The sequence below is a fragment of the Lucilia cuprina genome, chromosome 4 (assembly GCF_022045245.1).
Source record: "Lucilia cuprina isolate Lc7/37 chromosome 4, ASM2204524v1, whole genome shotgun sequence".
Classification (NCBI taxonomy): domain Eukaryota; kingdom Metazoa; phylum Arthropoda; class Insecta; order Diptera; family Calliphoridae; genus Lucilia; species Lucilia cuprina.
The window spans coordinates 29,543,958-29,568,660 of record NC_060952.1 but is presented as its reverse complement, the minus strand read 5'-3'; the positions used below and the strand labels follow the sequence as shown (position 1 = coordinate 29,568,660).

The following is a 24,703-nucleotide window of genomic DNA, read 5'->3' as shown; positions in this document are numbered from 1 at the left end:
TAGAAGTGTTCACAGATTATCATTGTTTTGGCTCTATCTCTTCTAGTTTCCAAGATAAATGGACTTTTATGTTTTCACTCAAAAAATCGATTTTTGGTAAGAAATAGAAGTGATAAATCGATTTTTGGTAAGAAATAGAAGTGATCACAGGTTATCATTGTTTTGGCTCTATCTCTTCTAGTTTCCAAGATAAATGGACTTTTATGTTTTCACTCAAAAAATCGATTTTTGGTAAGAAATAGAGGTGATCACAGATTATCATTGTTTTGGCTGTATCTCTTCTAGTTTCCAAGATAAATGGACTTTTATGTTTTCACTTAAAAACTGATTTTTAGTGGGAAATAGAAGTGATCACATATTATCATTGTTTTGGCTCTATCTCTTCTAGTTTCCAAGATAAATGGACTTTTATGTTTTCACTCAACAACTGATTTCTGGTGGGAAATAGAAGTGATCACAGATTATTTTTTTTCACTCGAAAAATCGATTTTTGAGTGAAAATTTTGGCTCTATCTCTTCTAGTTTCCAAGATAAATGGACTTTTATGTTTTCACTTAAAAATTCGATTTTCGTTACAAAATAGAAGTGATTATAGATTATCTTTATTTTGGCTCTATCTCTTCTAGTTTCCAAGATAGATGGACTTTTATGTTTTCACTCAAAAAAATCGATCTTTATTAGGAAATAGAAGTGATCACAGATTATCTTTATTCTGGCTCTATCTCTTCTAGTTTCCAAGATAAATGGACTTTTATGTTTCACTCAACAATCGATCTTTATTAGGAAATAGAAGTGATCACAGATTATCTTTATTTTGGCTCTATCTCTTCTAGTTTCCAAGATAAATGGACTTTTATGTTTTCACTCAAAAAAAATCGATTTTCATTAGGAAATAGAAATGATCACATATTATCTTTATTTTGGCTCTATCGATTATTTGAGTGAAAACAAAAATGTATATTTATCTTGGAAACTAGAAGAGATAGAGCCAAAATAAAGATAGTCTGTGATCACTTCTATATCCCTAATGAAATCGATTTTTTGAGTGAAAACATAAAAGTCCATTTATCTTGGAAACTAGAAGAGATAGAGCCAAAACAATGATAATCTGTGATCACTTCTATTTCTTACCAAAAATCTGTTTTTTGAGTGAAAACATAAAAGTCCATTTATCTTGGAAACTAGAAGAGATAGAGCCAAAACAATGATAATCTGTGATCACCTCTATTTCCCACTAAAAATCAGTTTTAAGTGAAAACATAAAAGTCCATTTATCTCTTCTAGTAAGAGATAGAGCCAAAACAATGATAATCTGTGATCACTTCTATTTCCCACTAAAAATCAGTTTTTAAGTGAAAACATAAAAGTCCATTTATCATGGAAACTAGAAGATATAGAGCCAAAACAATGATAATCTGTGATCACTTCTATTTCTTACCAAAAATCGATTTTTTGAGTGAAAACATAAAAGTCCATTTATCTTGGAAACTAGAAGAGATAGAGCCAAAACAATGATAATCTGTGATCACTTCTATTTCCCACCAGAAATCAGTTTTAGAGCGAAAACATAAAAGTCAATTTTTCTTGGAAACTAGAAGAGATAGAGGAAAAACAATGATAATCTGTGAGCACTGCTATTTCTTACTAAAAATCGATTTTTTGAGTGAAAACATAAAAGTCCATTTATCTTGGAACCTAGAAGAGATAGAGCCAAAACAATGATAATCTGTGATCACTTCTATTTCTTACCAAAAATCGATTTTTTGAGTGAAAACATAAAAGTCCACTTATATTTTGGAAACTAAAAGAGATAGAGCCAAAACAATGATAATCTGTGATCTTTTCTATTTCTTACCAAAAATCAGTTTTTGAGTGAAAACATAAAAGTCCATTTATCTTGGAAACTAGAAGAGATAGAGCCAAAACAATGATGATCTGTGATCACTTCTATTTCTTAACAAAAATCGATCTTTTGAGTGAAAACATAAAAGTCCATTTATTTTAGAAACTAGAAGAGATAGATCCAAAACAATGATAATCTGTGATCACTTCTATTTCCCAGCAAAAATCAGTTTTTGAGTGAAAACATAAAAGTCCATTTATTTTGGAAACTAGAAGAGATAGAGCCAAAACAATGATAATCTGTGATCTTTTCTATTTCTTACCAAAAATCGATTTTTTGAATGAAAACATAAAAGTCCATTTATCTTGAAAACTAGAAGAGATAGAGCCAATACAATGATAATCTGTGATCACTTCTATTTCCCACCAAAAATCAGTTTTTGAGTGAAAACATAAAAGTTCATTTATCTTGGAAGCTAGAAGGGATAGAGCCAAAACAATGATAATCTGTGATCTTTTCTATTTCTTACCAAAAATCAGTTTTTGAGTGAAAACATAAAAGTCCATTTATCTTGGAAACTAGAAGAGATAGAGCCAAAACAATGATGATCTGTGATCACTTCTATTTCTTAACAAAAATCGATCTTTCGAGTGAAAACATAAAAGTCCATTTATTTTAGAAACTAGAAGAGATAGATCCAATACAATGATCACTTCTATTTCCCAGCAAAAATCAGTTTTTGAGTGAAAACATAAAAGTCCATTTATTTTGGAAACTAGAAGAGATAGAGCCAAAACAATGATAATCTGTGATATTTTCTATTTCTTACCAAAAATCGATTTTTTGAATGAAAACATAAAAGTCCATTTATCTTGGAAACTAGAAGAGATAGAGCCGAAACAATGATAATCTGTGATCACTTCTATTTCCCACTAAAAATCAGTTTTTAAGTGAAAACATAAAAGTCCATTTATCTTGGAGACTAGAAGAGATAGAGCCAAAACAATGATAATCTGTGATCACTTCTATTTCTTACCAAAAATCGATTTTTTGAGTGAAAACATAAAAGTCCATTTATCTTGGAAACTAGAAGAGATATAGCCAAAACAATAATAATCTGTGATTACTTCTATTTCTTACCAAAAATCTATTTTTTGAGTGAAAACATAAAAGTCCATTTATCTTGGAAACTAGAAGAGATAGAGCCGAAACAATGATAATCTGTGATCACTTCTATTTCCCACTAAAAATCAGTTTTTAAGTGAAAACATAAAAGTCCATTTATCTTGGAGACTAGAAGAGATAGAGCCAAAACAATGATAATCTGAGATCACTTCTATTTCCCACCAAAAATTAGTTTTTGAGTGAAAACATAAAAGTCCATTTATCTTGAAGACTAGAAGAGATAGAGCCAAAACAATGATAATCTGTGATCACTTCTATTTCTTACCAAAAATCGATTTTTTGAGTGAAAACATAAAAGTCCATTTATTTTGAAGACTAGAAGAGATAGAGCCAAAACAATGATAATCTGTGATCACTTCTATTTCTTAACAAAAATCTATTTTTTGAGTGAAAACATAAAAGTCCATTTTTGGTGGGAAATAGAAGTAGAATTGAAAGTCTAACGTTAACGTTACTTAATTTGGAATCGTTTTGTAAATGATTGTTGGATTATTTTAGACCGAAACTGAATTTTTGAACGAACTACTTAAAAACAATAAATAAATATCAATAGCCTTTATTTTTTCTATCAGTTTCATTCAAATAAAAATCAAAAAAATAGTCAATATTTTTTTTTCATATTTATTTTTCTAAAATATTTTTAAACTCTAAACAAAATAATCCTTCAAGACTCTCAAGTATTAATTAATATTAATTTAACGTTAAAATAGTAAAAAATATACATCAAATAAATAACGCGTTTTTTTACATTTTCAAAATATCGAGAGAGAAAAAAAATGATAAAAAACTCTAATTTGGAATTACGTGACGTAACGAGTAGTGTTAGTTGCGGCAAGAAGTTAAATCGTTGCCGTTCTTTTCATTTTCGTTATTTGGAGTTGTGTCGTGCGAAAAATCTTACTCCACTTACCGAAATTCGTTCCAAGAATAATGCTACCTCTGTTTTGGATTTCTTTGGTGACAAATTAAATGTAAACGATTGGCTACTGATAATGGAAGCTTTATACTATGATCAAGTTTTACAGACATTGAGTATACGTATGCGCAAAACTTTTGGAACGGGTATAGTATTAAAGAACAAAATTTTTACAAAGATTTGTGTTAATAGTTTTAGTAATTTTCAGTTTTAGAACATTTGGATACTGAGAAAAAAGCTAAATTATTTCGCCAGAAATCGGTGATCTATACAAAATTTATATTTTCCGGTGTAGTAGAGGCAATATCAAATTGCATTGAATTTAATAAGAATTTGAGAATTTTAAATCTAGAGGGTTTACCTTTAAATGATAAATATGTGGAGTCAATAGCGAAGGTAAAGTGGGGTAATAAAAGTCTAGATTTTGAAGAGTTATTCTTTTCAATTTTACAGGCCCTATCGATTAATGAAAGTATTAAAGAGCTTAGTTTTCAACGTTCTAATATTGGGGATAAAGGTTGTGAAGCCATTTGTTGTACCATGAAATATTTAGCCAATGTAGAAAAATTAAATTTATCAGAATGTGATCTAACCTCTAAAGGAGCTGAATATGTGGGCGAAATGATTAAGGTATTTCAAAATTTATATATTAAAGAAGTAGGTCCGTTTTCAAAAAAACTGATTTCCTTTTCTTCTTTCTGAATTTTGTCATTAACCTCTAAACTGATAATTTTTCAAAATATACAAGATACAAAAAATTAGTCGTTATTCGGAGGGTTGGCAAAAATCCCTTAGATATCGTGAAGTTGATCCCGAAACTATGCCCGGTTTACGATCAATAGCTCTTTCTCGTAATCCCCAAATAGGTGATGAAGGCATTAAGCCTATAGTGGAGGTTTTAAAAGAGGATGTATGGATAAAAGGTGGGTGCCTTAAAAGTGCAAGGTTAATAATAAATATTGAATTATGACTGTACTATATTAATTTAAGTCATCGATATGGAGAATTGTGGTTTAACTGATCGTGCTGCCAATCTAATATTGGACTGTTTGGAAATCAATAATTATATAAACGATTTTAATGTTAGCGGTAATACGGGTATTAGTAAATTTCTTTTGCGTAGCATACGTGAACAACTGGGCAAAGAAGATGAAGATCAAAAATTAAGAGCAACTCAAGAGGAACTAGTGCCAGGCCCAAACGGTGTTCTAATCAAACGGAAAAAAGTTACGGTAGCAGCTTTAAAAGAGCAAATAAAAACGCTCGAAGAACAACTAGCCTTCGAGAGAGTTCTACGCAAAAAGGCCGAACAATTAAATGAAAAATTAAATCAACAGATAATGGCTTATGAACATCAATTGGAAAATAATCTCAATTCGAATATACCCGAAGGTTATGTTATGGTTAAAAATGAATCCCTACAATCGATAATTAGAGAGTAAGTTCTATGCTACAAATGTCAATTAAAGTTTAAACAATTGTTTATCCTGTCACTTAGACGCAACGACTTTCAAAAACTAGCCGCTGGAATTGTTAGCAATGACTCTACGCCCCGTAATAATATCATTCTGGCTAAGCAAACAAATCGTAAAGCTTCGGAAATGTCTAATCCCAGTGTTCCCCTTAATTCACCCTCTACTTTGAGTCAATCTGAACAACGTAAATCCCTAAAAGTTCGTAAAGTTAAGAGTGAAGTTAAATATACAGAATCTGAAGTCAAAGATTCTAATCGCAGTAAAAATAAAGAATCCAAATCAGATCATGAATTTTCAAATGAAACAGATGTAAGTTTTGAATATGTATTAGCAAAAATAATTTCTGATATTTTGTGCTCCTCCCATAATTTGGTTTCTAGAATCAAAGTAGAATTTTCATCATCATGAATTTTAAAATGAAATAATTTTTTTTTTAATTTTATTGTTAATAATTACAGTTTGTTTATGTTTTTTGCTATATGTACGTAGTATTGATTAATTTATGATTTCGATTATAAAATATTTGAAAATTTTTACTAAAATATGAAGGAATTACTGCGTAATTTGTTTCCTGAGTTAACATTATCGATTTTTTACATATACATATTTCTAGACAAGGTGTTTACTTTCGAAACAAATTACACAGTGGATCCTTAAATTGTTTATTTCTTTCTGCTATAAGATTTAAGGTTATGTTTAAAATTTTAAATTTGTGAAAGATTTGAGACAGATTTAGTAACCCACAGTTGCTGATAATTTTTAAAAGTTAAAGAAAAGTTAGAATCAATTACATTCTGAGATTATTTAAACATATTCCTACATTTGTTATATTTTTTTTTTATCAAAATTATACATAAAATTCAAGAACTCTATTGTAAATTATTGAAATTATTTAATTTTCCTATTTTAAAATATTGCTATTTTTCCCCTCTTCTACTTACAGTTTCAATTGACCGCTATACATTTTGAAACCAATATTGGTGATTCGATGACCAATAATCCAACTAATAATAAAGAGAAAAAAGCAAGCCCCAAACCACGTCAAAATAATTATGGAAATCTTACAAAAATTGAACTAGACGATTTGTCAATACCCCCAAGCACACGCAGTATGAGTAGTGATATACATTCAAGTGATTCGGATACCCTACGTAACGACGGAGAATGTCAACCTTTAAAAGTTTTTATACGTCGAGCTAAACCAATGCCGCTGACACCAATGCCTAAAGCTCATGAGAAAGAAGGAGAAACTGAAGTTTATCAGAATTTTGAGGCAAATTTAAATGCTTTATTAAGATCACCACGATCACTTTTTCGGGGATTGTGTGATGATTGATAGATGAAGAACAGCTATAAAAGGTAATCTATTTTATTTTTTTTACTTTTTAGGATTTTACTCATGATGTTTTATAAACTTTTATTTCATAGTGCCTCAATCATTTTCAAAATTGTTGTTAGACTTCACTGCGAATTTATCTTTTTTGCCAGCGTTGAAATGATAGTTTTCCACTTTAGCTTTTATATTTGTACACAATTGATTATGTAAATTAATAAACTAATGATATTTTTTTAAAAACAACCTATTTGTTTGTTTAACAATTTTTCGTCCTTGCTCCAATCAACATATACAGTGAATCAACTAAGTTTTTTGCCTACCTTTTTTAAGAGAATTTTGTTTTTTTTTGTTCATAAATAAAATTCGAAAAAAACAGGTAATAATTAAATATATATATTTTCCAATTAAAAATAGAGATTGTATAAAATGGGAAAAATTAGAAAAAAATATTAAAATACAAATTTTGGTGCATTTGTTGTTGCATTTTATTATTTTTCATCAGAATTTGCATGTCAATAAAGTATTTTGCAAATTGAGAATTCCGGTTAATTTCATTGGGGTTTTCAAATTATTTTTGGAATTTATTGTTTTATTGTTAAAAGGAAGAGTGTTAAGTATTTTTCAATTGCGATTTGCAAAAAATCATATCCTCATTGGGTGAAAATGTGTTATTTGCCTTAAATGTTTAAAGGATAATAATGAGGCAATTTCGATATAAAAAATTAGTTTAGATTTCTAGAACAAATGTAAATCAATTAAATATAATTATGAAATGTTTAATCAATAACATTAAAAAATATAAAATAGAGTAATAGATGAAATGATCCAAAGAATTATTAGAAAAAACGCACTGAGTGCTCTTTCAAAATATTTAACTGCCAAAGGGAGGCGACTTGTATCCAAGGAAAACTATTGGACCCCTGTTTTATCTTTTTCAAAATATTTTTACGAACTAGGAGGAACACTATGTTTAAATTTAGACCTCTAAACAGACCTTAGGTGGCTTGGAACTAATGTAAAGAGAACTGTCGTGTAGTACAGGAAAAATACCTAATTTAGATATTTTAAAATAGAGGTGGTTATCATACCGTAACGATAACAAAAGCAATATTTTTCACCTAATACATACACTTATATATATTTAGAACCCAAATCAAGAATAACTATCCAGATCCAAATACGCCTACTGTATCTTATTCATAAAATAAAGAATTTAAAATATGAGGTTGAAAATCAAGATTTTAGCATTTACTAGTTCTATAATGGTATATGGTGATGTCGTGGCTAGGATGGTAGTTAGTGTTAGATTTATTCAATAAGAATCAATATTATACAATTCTAAACAAAATTTATACAATATTCCCCAAATAGATGGAGTTTCCGTAATGTAGTTTTTGTTTATCAATACAAAATGACCAAAAACCCGGATTATTTTTGTTATAATATATAGATTTATACCTCTAAATCCATTGATTATCTAATATATCATTTATCTAATTCAAAATTACTTATTATTTTCGAAATTTAATGAAAGAAACGATAGATTTCATGTTAAGTCAAATTTTGATAAATTCTGATAGGTATATAGGATAATAAATCGGTTAAGAAATGACCAAATTTAGTCGTTCCACTACTAAAATATCTACAAAATGTTATTCTAATATATAGATTAATCAAAATATTAAATTTTATAAAATAATGCAGCAATATTAAAAAAAATGAACAAAAAACCTAGAAAAGCAAAATACTTTATTGACCCAAAAAATTAACAATACGTTCACATTTTATCAAAAAACTCATTAATTAATATAACGATTTTACTTTTTATGGTAGAAAATTAAAATATAAGATATTCTTTAAAAAATACAACAAACAAATTGCTTTATTTTGCAATTCGTCTTAAAATCGAAAAGAATCGATATTGTACTCGAAAAGTAGATAGAATGATAGATTATTTTATATAAAATACTTCAAAATTTAATTAAGAAAATTTAGGAATCTAAAATGTTCTATAATTTTATAGGTTAAATCTCGATTCTATTCGTATGACGAATTTTGTACAAAGGAAATTTGTGCATATAATAAATTAATTTTAAAAAATTTATGCTATACGCACAAAATAATTGTTCAGATAAAGTTTTTTCTTAAAATTTATAAAATTTTACATAGGCAAATTACTTAATTGATTCACTGTACATAGCTTCGTATAGGAAGGTGGAACATTGGACAACTCTGCTATAAGGTTTTTCTTTGCTAGACAACAAATACAAATTACGAAATTTATCAATATTTCAGATATTCCGTATATCTAAATTTTTCTCTCAAAAAAAAAGACTTGTAAGATTTTCAAATAAACTGCTTTAATTTTGTATCATCATGATTATTAATACATATAGACAATGAAATACGTCATAATATTCTTTAAAAGTTAATTATCAAGTCAAATAGTAGATATTTTTTAGCGAATGTTGTGAAATTTTTCTTCAAAATTACATTAAGTATTGAAAAATGGAAACTTCTGTTTTTTTTTCTTTAAACAGTTACAAATTGTGTCTGGTTATTGGAATATATAGTTTAAATTTAAAATTTTTAAGTGTATATAATACTTGTCGCTAAATTGTCTCATGCGACATTGTGTGTTAAGAGTTTGTTTAACCACCAAAACCGTACAAAGTACGACCTTGACGTTTCAAAGCATAGACGACATCCATGGCGGTAACAGTTTTACGTTTAGCATGTTCGGTATAGGTAACAGCATCACGAATGACGTTTTCCAAAAAGACCTAATGCGAAGATATAATAAAAGAAGATGAATATAAGAAGAAATCAGTATATAGTATAGAAACATGTTTAAGGAAAAACTTAATTTTTCTCTCCAATAACCAACCTTTAATACACCACGAGTTTCTTCATAGATTAAACCCGATATACGCTTTACACCACCACGACGGGCTAGACGACGAATGGCTGGCTTGGTAATACCCTGGATATTATCACGAAGTACCTTACGATGACGCTTGGCACCACCTTTTCCCAAACCTTTGCCACCTTTACCACGACCAGTCATTGTTTAGAATTTTTTTTCTTGTTTTTGCGTTTGAAAGAGCTAAATTTAAACAAAATTTTGTAATTTGTATTGAAAATGTTAAATTTTTTCTTTTGTTTAATAAGAGTTTTTAGAAATTTCTTACCTTTAGTTTATTTTAATACGTTGTACCTGCAAAATTCACAGTATAAATGCAGCTTGCAGTTAATGAAAAATGGCGACTATTGTTTAGTGTTGGTAATTTAGTTTTTTTTTCTTTGTTTCTAAGCGGGAAATGTATTTTTTGTTTAAAGTGACCATTCTAGCGATTTTTACTTTGTTATAAATAGGGTTTTATAAAACGACTTTAAGATAATCAAAGAATAGACTTTTTACAGGGAAAAAATCGAATATTATATTTTTTAATCAATCTTGGAAAAACGAAAAAGTTGAAACGTCTTTAAATCAAAAAAATCGATATTGTACTCGAAAAGTAGATAGATTGATAGGTTATTTTATATAAAATACTTCAAAATTTAATAAAGAAAATTAAGGAATCTAAAATATTCTATAATTTTATAAGTTAAAAATCTCGATTCTATTCGTATGCCGAATTTTGTACAAAGGAAATTTGTGCATATAATAAATTAATTTTAAAAAATTTATGCTATACGCACAATTGGGACGAACGACGAATTTTTCAGAACGAATTTTCGTCGTCAGATATAGAACACACTAAAGTATATGAAAATACGAACAATCAGTGTGTATGGCGAAATTGGTCGTATTTAACGAACTGTGCGATAGGTTTATTTCTATTTCTTACGCAGACGAACGACGAATTAATTGGGAAAATTCTTTTAAGACCAATTCTGGAAGCCCGAATTTTCTGAAATTTGGTGGTTGTGAGTACAGCTAATGACACAACAATATTATATTCAAATATTCGAAATTATACTCGAAAATTCGAAGTTATGTTCGAAAAATTTTTTATGGACTTAAAATAATGTTGGCGGTTGTGAGTACAGCTAATGACACAACAATATTATATTCGAATATTCGAAAATTCGAAGTTATGTTCGAAAAATTTTTTATGGACTTAAAATAATGTCTGCGTCATAAAAACTAAAAATAAAATTTTCGAAAATTCGAACTTAAGTTCGAAAAATTTGTTAAAGCCATTAAGACCAGTTCTGGTGGCCCGAATTGTCTGAAATTTGGAAGTTTGGAGTACACTTGATGACACTACAATTCTATGTATGAATATTTAAAATTAAGTTCGAAAATTCGAAGTAATGTTCGAAAAAAATTTTGAAGCTGTTAAAATAATCTCAAAATTGGGGATATACACAAAAATATAATTTTAGTTCTATTCGAGGTCAATTTCTTACATTTTCTAATTTCGAAATAATGTTCGAATAAATTTTAAAGCTGTTAAAATTATCTCAAAATCGTGGAGATTCACAAAAATATAATTTTTGTTCCTTTTGCTTACTTTTTCCAATTCGAACAAACAAATTTTGAAACGAATTGGCGGTATGAATAATTTGATTGTGTTCCATTCGACGAATTTACGCAACAAATTTTTTTCGACTAGTTCGTCGTGCTTTCCTAAATTTAGAAACTATTTTATAATAGAATAAGATCGGTCTTGTTCGCTTTTACACTTAGTACACCATCAACCTGAAAGCTGTGATACACGGTTGTCAGATCTTACAACGTTGTCAGAAAAATGTGCAGAAAATGTCTAACAATTTTGTGAACCTACAATTTTTTTTTTGCAACATTGTCAGAAAAATCATTACTGACAATATTGCAATATAAAATATGTAAGTTGACACTGTTATTAGCCATTTGCTGCACATTTTACTGCCAACGTTGTAAGATCTAACAACCGTGTTAGATCTTACAACTTAATACCATGTAAACTTTTATGAAATCCTGTCGCCAAATGAATCCCTGATGTGGCCAATGAAAATTTTAAATATGTGACATATTTTCATTCTTTGGACTTCATTGAGACAGTCATAACAATTATAATCAGTTAAAGGACTCCCGGCGAGTATAAACTAAAATCCCTCAATATCTTGCAAAAATTATTTAAAAACCAAAACTTTTCCAGTCATAAACTTTAGAAGCTCCAGAGAAGCAAGCAAATCCTTTAGTTTTAATTCGATTGGGAGGGACAAATACAATTCTAATTATTTAATACTAAAACTTTTTTATTGTTTAAAGCACACAAAACTACACCTTTCATATATGTATTTATTTTTAATATTTATTACAAATAAATCATTAAATATCATTTATTAATGTTTACTAAATGTATTGTTGTGTAAGTAGAAAATTAACATTTAAATTATACACACATTATCCAAATGTACTTTTATAAAACTCATAATAAATGGTTATAGGTCAAATTTTTAAATCTACAACTCCCTTTTAAAATGTATTAAAACTACGTTGAATTTGTAAAACATCGTCCATCATGAAATTGCGTAAATGGCAAAGAGCCTTTACAACATCCTCCTGATTGGTAGGAGCATATTTGCCCAACCATTGAGAAGGTAAGAGATTTTTAGGTTTCGTTACATCCATAGGAGTAACGGTAGACAAAGCCTTCTTCCAGTTCTTGGCATTTTGTGCATGCTGTTGATGGGTGGTGCCTTGCAGCGATGTTATATACTTGATATAGGCCTCAGAGTGTAAGACACGTTGAGGTCTTGGAGGAACTGTTATAAACATGGGTTCGGGTGGTGGTCCCAGTACTTGTGAATACTGCATTTGAGCATTATAATCCATGCCACGCGGTGAATGAGCGTTTGTTGTACCACCCCCAGCTCCAGCGTTTACTAACATTTGTCCATTAATGCCCACCGTTGTATTCATTTGTTGCGATAGTATGTTAGTCATTTTGGGTTTACGTGCTACATAATTTTTACTACGTTCATGTGGTAATATATGTTTGCCCGGCTTAGATAAGTGCACCTCACGTACGTGCTTGATAAGACGCACCAACGAGGGAAAGGCTTGCATGTTCTTTCTCATGCGTATACAATTTCGCCAGAGACAACAGTATTCGGAATCTGTTTGTTGGGCAGTACGTTGTACATGGCCAGTATTTTCGGCCAAACAATGTTCCATACAATCAAGCGAGTCTTCAAATTGGTAATCGCATTTATCCCACAGACATTCGAACGTCAAATTTGGTGACTGTTGATCCATGTTTGGGCCCGGACTGGCACAATTCAAGGTCTCATCCATTAGCTCACGTCTGGCAGCTGTTTCTTCGTTTATGCGACAGGCCCGATCTTCCCAACTTTGTTTAACACTGGCTGGTAAATTCTTCCATTCATTGCCCACCATGCGGGAAATATCTCCAAATGAAGCTTCCGGATTAGCGGTACAAATGCCTAAAAAAATAAAATAAAAATACAAACCAGTTTGCAGAATTTATTTCTTAAATACCAACCTTTTCGTACTTCGCTCGAGTAGAGTATATAACCTGTAAGACTTTTCTTGGCAATTTTACTCTTTTTCGACGAAAGCGGTGTCGAGGATACCGAAGGTGCAGGTGATGATATTGTGGCTATGTCCGAACTGACTGATGGTGGATTACCATCCATAGAATCTTCCATTATGCCCAGACTTTCATTGAAATCATTCTTACATTCCTTACCCGGTTTAATAGGCATTTTAAAGTAAAAGATTTCATCTTGTACCACCTCTGGAGAATGTTGAAATTTACGCAACGAATTGGGAGTGGAGAATTTACGTAAGGATTTTTTCAATTCATCATAGATGGCTTCACAAATGTACACATCACTCTCCGGGAATTCGGTAGGCCTGGAGGTGATAAAATCTTGATATTCCAAAACGGCACAGCGACCTACTATTGCTATAATCGGACTAATTTCTTCTACGGTCGAGAGTAAAAGTTCTTGACGATAGAAAGGTTTGCCCATGGGAGGTTGTGTGGGCAAAGGTGGTGTAATTTCAGTTGGTGTTAGTAACCAAGGTCCCCTGAAATAGGATTTGTTGTTTTGTTCCCATATTTGATGGATTTGTGCTATGGACTGTTTGCCCGTTTGGGTGGCTACATACACAAAATCACCTGTCTTGACGACACCACTGCAAATGGTGTTGTATTGTTGATAGTAAACCGCATTTGCTTCAGCATTTGCGGGTGGATCACAGGGTACATTAGGTTTCTCTTTTTCAATCAAAGCCTCCTGTAGTTTAAGTTCCTCTAGTTCACCTTTATGTTTTTCAATGCGTTCCTTAAATACCGACATAACCCGTTTAATATCTAAAGGCTTTTCGCGAGCTACAAATTTCACTGGATCATTTTCACGCACAAAGGGCCAATTCTTAAACTTTTGAAAAGATCTGGGTCTTACATTGTAACGAGACTCGCACACGTATACATCTTTATCTTCAAAATTTTCCGGCCTATACTTAATGTAATCTTTAATGTGCATAATGTAACATTTGCCCAATACTTTTTCCATGGGTATAGTTTGTGACATGCTGCTCTTGAATACCTCCTTTTCTAGGAATTTCCTGGTTTGTACATGATAAGTTTCATGAGGCCTAAGAAATACAGCACCATGCATCATTTTCATATTATCCTCGGTAGTCCAAAGCCGTTCGATATAGGCAATGCTGGGAATTTTATTTTCATTGTGTTGATAATAAACAAAATCTCCAGGAGAAAAGACTTTTTGATTTATAATCATGCTTTCACCCTGCATGGCAGCCTTATCCATTTCTACTTTATCATCTTGATCTTGCTCGGGTTCTTCTTGGGGCAACTTTTGTTGGCGTATTAATTCCACTTCAGACATTAGTTTATCCAGGGAGTAGTTTAGAGCGGTAGAACTGAGAGTATCTTGACAAATTTCATCCCGCTTTTTAATAAAGTATGATTGCAATTCAATAGAATCTTGAAAAACATCAGAATCTGTGCGTGATAGCTTGCGTGCTCTTTCCAAGCATGCAAATACATCTTCTTGAAAGATATCCAAACGTTTGTAGACACCTTTGTCTAATCTGCGTTTCACCAAATCCAATGAAATGCCACGTACTTTTGTCTCTCCTGGTTGTTCATCGTATTCCGGCAATTCCAGTAATGAATCTGAATAACATCTACCCGCTTCATCTTGATGATTATAAACAGATGTAAACAAAGTCAGTAGCAGCTCCTGAACAGCCAATCCCACATCGGGCACTGTGTCACGATCATTTCTTAAACTCTGTTTCAATTGTAAAGTCAATTGCTGCAAAACTAAAGCATCTTTGTAGATTTGAGAATCGGGTTCATTGTATTTGCAAGCATTTTCCAACATCAATAGGAAATCAGCCGCCAATTCATCGATAGTTTCATAAAGACTTTGTTTTAATTTATTAAGTATTCTCTCCATATCCATGGGCTCCTTAATAATATCATAGTAATCGGGATATTCAGTTTTTGATGGCAGTTTGGTGAAAATCAATGAAAGTTGTCTCTTGCCTTTAGGTTCTTGGTAGTCGCGAATAGTTTCATAAAATTGCCATAATTTGTCACTCATGGGTACAGCATTTGCTCGACGTCTGCCGGGTTTGTTAAGTTTTTGTAGAGGTTTCTTGATTTCATTGAGTCCAGGGAATTCCTTGAGTTTTTCATTAAGGGCTTTTTCTAAAATATTGGCATCTTCATAGATATTGGAGCCTAAGAAAAAAAGTAAATGAAATATAAATCTAAAAACGGATATTTCGCAAAATAAAATTACCTTCCTCATTATACTGGCGACAATTGGCAAACATAAGCCTATAGTCTGCCACCACATCTTCCACATCACGATATTTGTCAGCTCTTATATTGTGTTCAATTGTATTCATATCGATGGGATTCTGTATGATGTCATAATAATCTGGATAAATTTTACGGGGTGGTTTCTCCATAAATAAATCGATGGGTTTGCGAGTACCCAATGAAAAATCCAGCAGATATTTGTGCAAAGCTAATACTTTTTTCTTCATATACGGTGTAATAGTCATACGTTGCACCTTGGGTGCATTGAGGGATGAATTCAATGAATTGTTAGGAGTTGTATTAAGTCTTGGGCGACCTTTTTTCTTTTTTTCCGGTTGCGGTTCGGTGGATGCCACTAGTACTGTTTGTTCAGCATCGTCAATTTCCTCCTCCTCATCTTCGTCTTCATCTTCTTCCATTTCACTGGTTTCTTGATCAAGTGTGTCCTCTACCAGTTTGGTGTTCATAAGTTTAAGCATGCGTACAGCATCCTTGTGGGTTCTGTGTGTTGGTGGAAAGGCCTTTTTAGCATTATCCAGCATGAGATATAGATCAGCCGTCAAGTCACTGATGTTGGCATATTCTCCTTTATTTAGTTTGTTATGTATTTGACTCATTGAAATGGGTCGCTTGATTAGCTCGAAATATTCTGGATGAAATCTTCGTACAGGCAACTTCCATAATGATGTGCCCAATGGTGGTCCCGTGGCGCCAGGATGTTCTGAATGACCCGGAGCGTTATACAAATGATCGAATAATGCCCACATGGGGCCTTCACCTTTACGGCTGGTTTCCTCATCGTCTGAAGAGTCGGCTTCTTCTTTAAGGGCCGCTATAGCTGCACTTGATACCGATTTGTGACGTCTAACCAACTTTGCTTTACCAGTTTCTAGTTCTAGACGTTTTTGTGTAAACAGTTTCTTTAAGGCCTTGGCATCTTTATAGATTTGGGATCCCGGCTCATTAAACTGGCAAGCATTCTTGGTCATTTGCAACAAGTCTCTTTCCATTTCTTGTAGATTGGAATAGGCATTTGTTTGTATCTTGGTGGCTATTAATCTCAAGTCAATAGGATGTTCTATGACATCGTAATAATCCGGATAAACTTTTTTCGACGGCAACAATAAGAACATTCTATGCAAAGGGCGGTCGTTCATAGTATTATCCACAGAAGTCATCACCGTACCAAATAACTCTTCATAAACATTTATTTCATCGTCTTTGGCATCTTCCTCGGCATTGCAAGTTAATCGTCTTCTACCTCTACCTTTTGACTTGGGCTCCTCATCTGTCGACATAATACCCATGGACTCTAGCAATTTTTGCTTATTTGCCCCCACATATTGCCACAATGTCACCGCATCCTGGTGTTCTGTGGTGTCGGGCTTATAAAATGCTTTCGCATTGTTCACCAACAATTCAAAGTCCTGTATCAATTCATCTAAATCATCGTACATATCAGTTTTAAGTTTCTGCTGTATTTTCAATAGATCTATGGGATTATTAACCACATCGTAATATGAAGGCTCTTGCCGGCGCTTGGGTGCTCTTATGAAAGTATCGCACAACATGGTGCCATCTTCTTTTTTTAGATTTCTTATGGAGTCATACAGACTCTGACACATTTCTGTGGGATCTAGCCTACGTTTTTTGCGTGCCGACATGGCTACCGTCGAAGTTGCTCCCACTCCAGACGTTGTCATCAATACCGGCGATTGTTCTGGCGTAGAATCATCCATTTGTTGAGGATCGTCATCGTGTTTACTGCTTATCGAACTAGCTCTACGTTTACGGCTTAACATAATCAAAAAGAATAAACTAAAAAAACCAAATTATTAAAAGTTTTTCTTAAAATTTTCACAAATAGTTCACACAAAAATTCCACAAAGACGCTATTAAAAACAGTGATGCCATACGCTTATAAATAAAATCCCTTTATTCCTACAGCCACTTTTTATTTTCCCTGCATTATTCCCTAAACTACTTCTTACTACATATTTTTAACAAATTAAAAAAAAAATTTAAAGAGATTAAAAAACAGATTTAGTTAATATGTTTTTCATCTAAACTGGAATTTAAGTTTTAAGAAATGCCAGAATAATGACTAATTTTTAATAATACACCTAAATTAAAAAAATCTCTACAAAAAGGGAAAAATCCCGGCACTTGGCATCACTGATCTACGCCGATGTATACACCACGTCGCTTGTTGGCACAAAAATATTTGGCGGCGTTTAAAAATCAGCTGTAAAGATGTATGGCCTCACGTCAAAATTTGGATCAAAATTGGTACTCTTTAATGATATAACTAAAGTAAAACAAAATTTGATCTAAATTTTGACGTTTGGCCATACAGCTTAATCTGTCGTAAGTTTTCTGTCGTATTTTGATTATGTTTAGAATATTTTATTTTTTGTTGATCTCTTTAGAATAACGATTTGAAATATAAAATTTTAATTTGAAGAAACCAAAAATTAAATATATACTTACCTAATACTTTTGTCTGGCAACCTTATTCCTTACACTAAATAACTATCTCGTTTACTCTTTAGCAATTTAAATCCGTTCTTTACTCTAGTACTGTATAAATAAAAATTACTATAGCAAGGCGAAATCATATAAGGTGATGACGGTTCGAGAATAGTATAAAATATATGACAATATAGTCTATTTGTTAACAAATAATTAAAAAAATATACTTTATTCATATAAACATAGAGAATTGGAATGAAAAAGTTGACATTCGTATGTCAGTCTTAGGTTTTGGAAGTGATTAAAACAAATAAAGTAGTTGTTTTCATCTTAATTTGTTATATACGACCTTTATTCTCTTTTTAAAATTATGAATGAAATTTAATTTGATTTGATACGTAAGTAAAGTGTCATAGTTTTTTAGATTTTTTACATATAAAATTTTAAAAATAACAATGTGTTTTCTGTTTTAAAGTAAATTTTTAATTTAAAATTGTAAACAATAACAAACTTAGATATCAGTGCCTAAAGTGAAAATAAATAAATTGAGTATATAACGCCACCTAATATAAATTCGCCTTGGTGCATACCAAAAGCAAAAATAAAATACATGGTAAATTTTGCTGTTGCCGAACAACCTCCACCTTATGTGAATTCGCCTTGGACTATAGAATACAAATGTCATTTATTAAAAAAGACACAAATACAGCGGGAGCAACAAATTTTTCATACGGAGTGAAAATTGATAAAATAGTGTTTTAAAATTGAACAAAATTAATATATTTCGGCTAAATTTACTAAAATTTATTTGTTTAATACTGAATTACATAAATAAAATAAAGCGTGTGTATAGCTAATAAACAGCAAAATAAATTGCTGCAGAAAAAATGTGTACAATACCATCTACAACGAATATGAAAAAATAAGAAAACATATAAAAAAATTAAAGAAATGTAGAAAAAGTGTACAACAATAAAAACGACAACAACAACATAATAATAAGCGCCAGAGGAGCGCCAGTATTCTTTAAAAGAAATCCAAAAAAAGTTGATACATAATAACATGTCTATTCCAAGTCTCCAACACAATGTGGACAAGAAATAATAGAAATTCATGTTACGAAAGTGTTATTTTAACAACAGAATCAAAATAAAGTTTCAAAATAAATGATAAAATCAAAAAAGCTACCTAAAATTGTAGACCAAAATATATTTACTTAAAATACTACTTTTAATTATTGCGGGTTTATTGTTGAAAATCTGCTTAAACACTTTATTACCGTCATCATTATTAGAATTGTTGTTACTGTTAAAATAGTAACACAATGTTGCAATTATCTTGGAAACCTTTAATACCCTTTGGTAAGTATATTTTTAAGATTTTTTGTTATTCTTTTGCAATTTGCGCTTCAATTCAATTATCACAATTTGTTGTTGTTGTTTTAATTGTAACTTTTTTAGTGCCTTTGAATGTGTGTGAGAGTCATTGATATTTTTGTTTTTCTTTTTTGTTTTGGTTTTTGTAACAAAATTCGTTGTAAAAATAAAAATCTACATATAAAATATATTAAAAATATTTGCATATTGTTTAATTTTTAAGAAATCATCAATATTTAAAAAAATTAGTTTTATTAAACGTTATCAGTGGATTAATGTGTTAGGACGCCCCATTTTGTTAGTGTAAAAATTTGCAATATAGCAATAGCAATTTCCAATTGGAACAATGAACTTTTTAAAAAAGTTTTTAGCAAATAAGACAAAAAACCTATTAATTTTTTTTTGTAATAGGTACATAGTAAGACGACTTTTAGTAAATACCTACATACATATGTATGTATGTTTTTCTAAAACAAAATTGAGAAAATTTAAGTAGTTTAGGGCGGTTTTCTTAGTCCTCAGTTAAACTAGGATTAACTTGCTGTTAGATTAAAATCGGAACAAATTTAGGCGGACTTTAACCGATGATTGTGTTTTTCAGTTTTAGATTTAAGTTCAGTTAACTTTCTTAGTATTGCCAACTTTTCACTCAAAAACATAAACAATGAACAGCTGTTTTTTGCAAACAATACTTTTGTAAAATGGAAAATTTTAGAAAAATGTTAAATAAACATTTAAAACAATAATAAATAGGCAAAACAAAATAAATCAGAAAATTGCAATTTACTTAAAATATTAAATTTTTGTTCTTCTGAAATCATTGTTTTATTGTTTTTGTTAATTGTGTTTTCTCACTTATAACTTGAGTTTAATTGGCCAATTACACTTAGTTAAACTAAGATAATAAATAACTTTACTAATAACTGAAAAACACTAAACATATATTAAACCAGGTTTAACCAAAGAATTAAGATTATCTTTATCAGAAAAACTCGCCCTAAGTGCTTGAAATAAAGTAAAACTGTATTTTTACTTTTATCTTATAATTTTGAAATTGTAGGGAAATTTGAAAAACTTTTTTTGGATGTACTTCTCAGGAAATGGCATCACTTTCCAGTTATTTGTTATTGTCCTATAATATTTTTGTTTATACTATGTAATGTTTGGTTTTTGCAATAATCTAATTGGGGGTTTCTACATCAATGTTCAGGCTTAAAAATTGTCCATAAATCCATTGGGCAGAGTTAAAGTAGGGTTGGCTGCATGTGGCCATGACCACATGCAGGACATTCGTTGGGGACGGCATTATACTTGACCAGTAGGCATTGAGGCTGTTGGTCCATCTTATTTGTGCCAGAACTACTCTTGATTTCCTCGGCAGGTTTTCTTATGTGTCTGCTATGGGCGGTGGGTGACCTCCAAGTACGACATTCATGCGGTATCCTGCGACCGCGGAATTTATGGTCTCTATGAATGTCGTTCAAAGCTGCCGAATACGAGAACTGATGCAGTGGATGCAGCACATATCTGCATATGTTTTCCTCGTATATACAAAATTTCTTCCTGACATGCCTCGGGGGAGTATCCAAGTGTGTGATGTTAAAATTGGGAAGACTCCTCCGATGACATCCCAGGAAGAACTGTTTGGTTAACATGATATTATGTTCCTTGACTGAGAGGACCTTCGTTTCCTCGCGAAGGTGATGTTTCGAGGTAATTTGTAGGCAGCCCGTTACAGTCCTTAGGGCGGCATTTTGGCAGCTTTGAATATTCCTCCACTGGGTATCACTGAACGAAGGTGACCACACTGAAGCAGCACTGTCCTTTCTGGATGCAGTATATTCATCAGAATTCGTTTATACAAATTTCTATAGTAAAGCCAGTGATCATTAAGAACTTGTCCTTAATACATGGACTTCAGTCTTCGGATAGTTTTAAATTCATTAGTTAAACTTCTTAAATTTACATAACCTTAATATTATTTCTTTTCGATTGGCCTGGTATCTATTTGATTCAATTTTTGCCTTTGGATGATTATTCAATTAGGGTACTCTTACTCCCTGATACAAGTTTATGAATACGATTTTTAATGGATAGAAAAATATTTGTTTATAAATTACATATTTAGCCAAAAGAGTTCCATTTCCTGGGAAAAATATTCGTTATCTCGGAGCAAAAGCCTAAATTATTGGTTACTTTGACAAGTTTTATCTTGAAAATGTGAAAAATTTAGTTATTATTATCCATCTTAGTTTTTCACTTTTAACAATAAAAACACAAAGGCCGATTTTTTGTGTAGAAGCAGTGTACACTTAATAAGGTAGCCTCGTCCGCACAGCTGATCATCAGCTTTTACAATCTTATCTGTCAAAATTCCTGTTTGTTTACATAGAAAAAAAATCGCAAAAGGTGTAAAAATTTTAAAAAGTGAAGAAAATTATGGTTTTAAAGGAGTTTTCTAGGTCAATCGTGATTAAATGTCTTTGTTATCCTTCTCTCTTGATAAAAAAAGAAAATCTTTAGCTCCGGCATACGTTCCAAATCAGTTTCAACTATTTTTAACACGACCAATCACTTTTCACAAAAAACACGTTTAATTCGGAAAATTGGTCTTCCCAATAGATATAGTTATGATTTTCAGACATTCCACGTTTAATTAATATAATATATTAATATTAATAGTTAAAAATTTAAATAATTGCTAAAAACTCATATTTTTATTGTGTTTATTTGTTGCTTTTTCATTCTACACACACAGCTTTTTTTGACAGATGGGATTATTCTACAATAACAAATCGCCTGTTGTTTTTGTATTGTTGTATTTGTTGTAGCGACGAGGCTACCTTATTAAGTGTACACTGTGTAGAAGAGTACGGATGAGATCGTCTAAATGCAAAATGTAATGAAACCATCACACATTGAGAGAGAATACAGATGAAAAATTTGACAGTCGTATGGCTCTCTTCATTTTTTGAAATGATTTAAAAAACAAGCCGGTTTCATTAGATCAGGGATGCATTTTTATGTAAACACGCATTAAAAAGTGAAACAGCTGTTTCCATCTGACTTTTTAATTGTTTTATACCAATCGTGTAAACACAAAAAATATAAATCATACGACTTTTATTCTCTTTTTTGTTGTACGGATGGAATTTCATTTTACTTTTTCATTAGACTTGTACGTAAAGTGTGATCGTCTGAAGGGCCCTTAACTAACATCTGAATTACGTTCCATAAAGTTTGATATAACCATACATTTTCAAAAATGGTTCCTATACTATATTTCTATTTTATACAAAATTTTCAATTGTTTAAAAGTTTTCCTTTGAAAATACTTTTTTTAAATGTTTTAAAATCTGCTGGAGTTTTAGAGATATCATCTTTTAAATTCGAGGAACAGATAGGCAATGGAATAAAAAAGTGGTTTGGAGTCGTTTGGAACAAATATAACTGGATGTCGATACAATGTTTTTGTTCGTTTTAAAAAAATTTTATGCTTTTTAAAATACCCTTCGTACTATAATAGTGTAGACCCTACACTGTAGAGTATAAATACCGCAAACATGAGTTTTCAAGATTTAGATGAAGATATCTCGAAAAATTAAGAAGATATGTCAGATGTTAAATACTGAAGGAAAGGACTTTTAGACGACTCAGAACATTTTATAAATAATTTCTGTTGACCTATGTCATTTAAACACAATTTCCTTTAAACCTATTAAATCTTTTATTTTTGAACAAAAACTAAATTGTTTTATAATCTAATTTCGTAGATCCTTATAAATCTTTAATTTTATCTGTTTTCCTATCATATTAACAACGTTTTGTTTACAAATTATATTTTCTATTTTTGTATTTCTACTACGCAACACTTTAATCCGAGTTAAAATAACTAAAGAACTTTAATTTAAAAATTTATTCTTTACACAAATAGTAAAGAACACCATAACCTACCCTAACTTAAATTTGATTATGTGCCATATTTAACATAAAACCCACATCAACTTTGCTACACCATATCAAACACCCGCTCTACCCCCTATAATGGTTTTCTAAAGGTTTGAGTTTATTTATATATTTATGTGTGGCATGAAAAATAAAAGTAAATACAAAAACACAACAACGCAAATAAATAAATAAGAAAAAAAAACATAAAACCATTGAGCATGTCCTTACTCAACTGTAAATATAGAAAAATATAAAAACAACAACAATAACAGCAAGGATCATATACACAAATGAACAGAAAATAATCAGGCATCTTCTCATGGCTTTGATACTCAATTTACACCGACAACAACATACAAGGATGAAATAGAGTTTAAATAGTAAACAACTAACAAAATACGCCATACTACACATCATCCATATACTAGTTAAATAATATGTATAACCATCCATATATAACCCGCCAATATATATCCTTGTGCTGTAGATGATAGTAACAATAAAATATAAAAAAGGAAAAATAAATCCCTTCACAGAAAAAAAAACAGAAAACAGAAAATATATTTGATATGAGAACAAAGAAAACTACAAACAGAAATTTATTTTCACTGCACCCTCTGCCACTGCTACCATCATCACCAATGCAAGCCATTCACTCTTCTACTTGATATACTATAATATGTACATTATAGTGTATACCAAATACTTACTTTTTTACTGTGGGAGTCAAAAGATAGTAAACACCTTAATAAAATCTTTTAACATAACCTTTAAATAGTTTAACTATACGGGGTTAGCATATGGATGTATACAGATAGTTTTAAATGAACTATAGTGTTAGTTCCAGTGTATTTGGCATAAAGAACTCATCGTTCAAATGGCTGTGGGATTCTTCAGAATGTAATTGTTGCAATTATCACGTCCAGTATTTGTATTGCCGTCTATATATGTTGTTGTTATAATAGCTTAAACTATACAATTTTAATACGGGGGTTCTGTATTTAGGTCCAAGCCAAGAAATTGGGCTACTTCAATAGGGTTAGTAAATAAATCCATTGGGCTAAGTGAAGTAGGGTGGGCTGGACAGTTAAATATGTGGTGGGTATCATGGGGACCCTGTCCACAAGATGGGCATATATTGGGGACGACACGGTCTATGCGGGACCAGTAGGCGTTGAGCATGTTGCTCCATTCCGATCTCCAGAGCAACTTTTGTTTTCCGCGGCAGGTTCTTCTCAGTTTCTGCTATGGGCGGTGGGCGACTTTCAAGAACGACATTCATGCGGTAACCTGAAACCGCAGTATTGACGGCGTCTCTATGAATGACGTTCAA

At 31.2% G+C, this 24,703-nt stretch overlaps 4 protein-coding genes across 4 annotated transcripts in view; 2 read left to right on the top strand and 2 right to left on the bottom strand.

Annotated features, from left to right (window-relative positions):
- The first annotated feature begins 3,714 nt into the window (after nt 1–3,714).
- LOC111676511 (protein Cep78 homolog) lies at nt 3,715–6,989 on the top strand. The gene is made up of 8 exons (XM_023437471.2): nt 3,715–4,090; nt 4,153–4,340; nt 4,398–4,574; nt 4,693–4,867; nt 4,935–5,382; nt 5,443–5,728; nt 6,363–6,778; nt 6,848–6,989. The coding sequence occupies exons 1-7, from the start codon at nt 3,805–3,807 to the stop codon at nt 6,753–6,755; spliced, it is 1,953 nt and encodes a 650-aa protein (XP_023293239.2). The 5' UTR covers nt 3,715–3,804; the 3' UTR covers nt 6,756–6,778; nt 6,848–6,989.
- A 2,109-nt stretch (nt 6,990–9,098) lies between these two features.
- Nucleotides 9,099–10,103, bottom strand: LOC111676514 (histone H4). Its single transcript, XM_023437474.2, has 3 exons — nt 9,947–10,103; nt 9,643–9,861; nt 9,099–9,538 (listed from the first exon to the last, which is right to left on the bottom strand). The coding sequence occupies exons 2-3, from the start codon at nt 9,820–9,822 to the stop codon at nt 9,407–9,409; spliced, it is 312 nt and encodes a 103-aa protein (XP_023293242.1). The 5' UTR covers nt 9,823–9,861; nt 9,947–10,103; the 3' UTR covers nt 9,099–9,406.
- Nucleotides 10,104–12,038: 1,935 nt separating this feature from the next.
- Nucleotides 12,039–17,467, bottom strand: LOC111676506 (protein polybromo-1). Its single transcript, XM_023437467.2, has 4 exons — nt 17,449–17,467; nt 15,552–17,392; nt 13,253–15,490; nt 12,039–13,193 (listed from the first exon to the last, which is right to left on the bottom strand). Exons 2-4 carry the CDS (start codon nt 17,374–17,376, stop codon nt 12,223–12,225), a joined length of 5,034 nt encoding a protein of 1,677 aa, XP_023293235.2. The 5' UTR covers nt 17,377–17,392; nt 17,449–17,467; the 3' UTR covers nt 12,039–12,222.
- Nucleotides 17,468–18,722: 1,255 nt separating this feature from the next.
- Nucleotides 18,723–24,703, top strand: part of LOC111676507 (activin receptor type-2A) — a 28,865-nt gene continuing 22,884 nt past the window's right edge. The window contains exon 1 of the mRNA XM_023437468.2: nt 18,723–19,407. Within this exon, the coding sequence (XP_023293236.2) occupies nt 19,371–19,407 (37 nt within the window). The 5' untranslated portion in view covers nt 18,723–19,370. The remainder of the gene's footprint in view (nt 19,408–24,703) is intronic.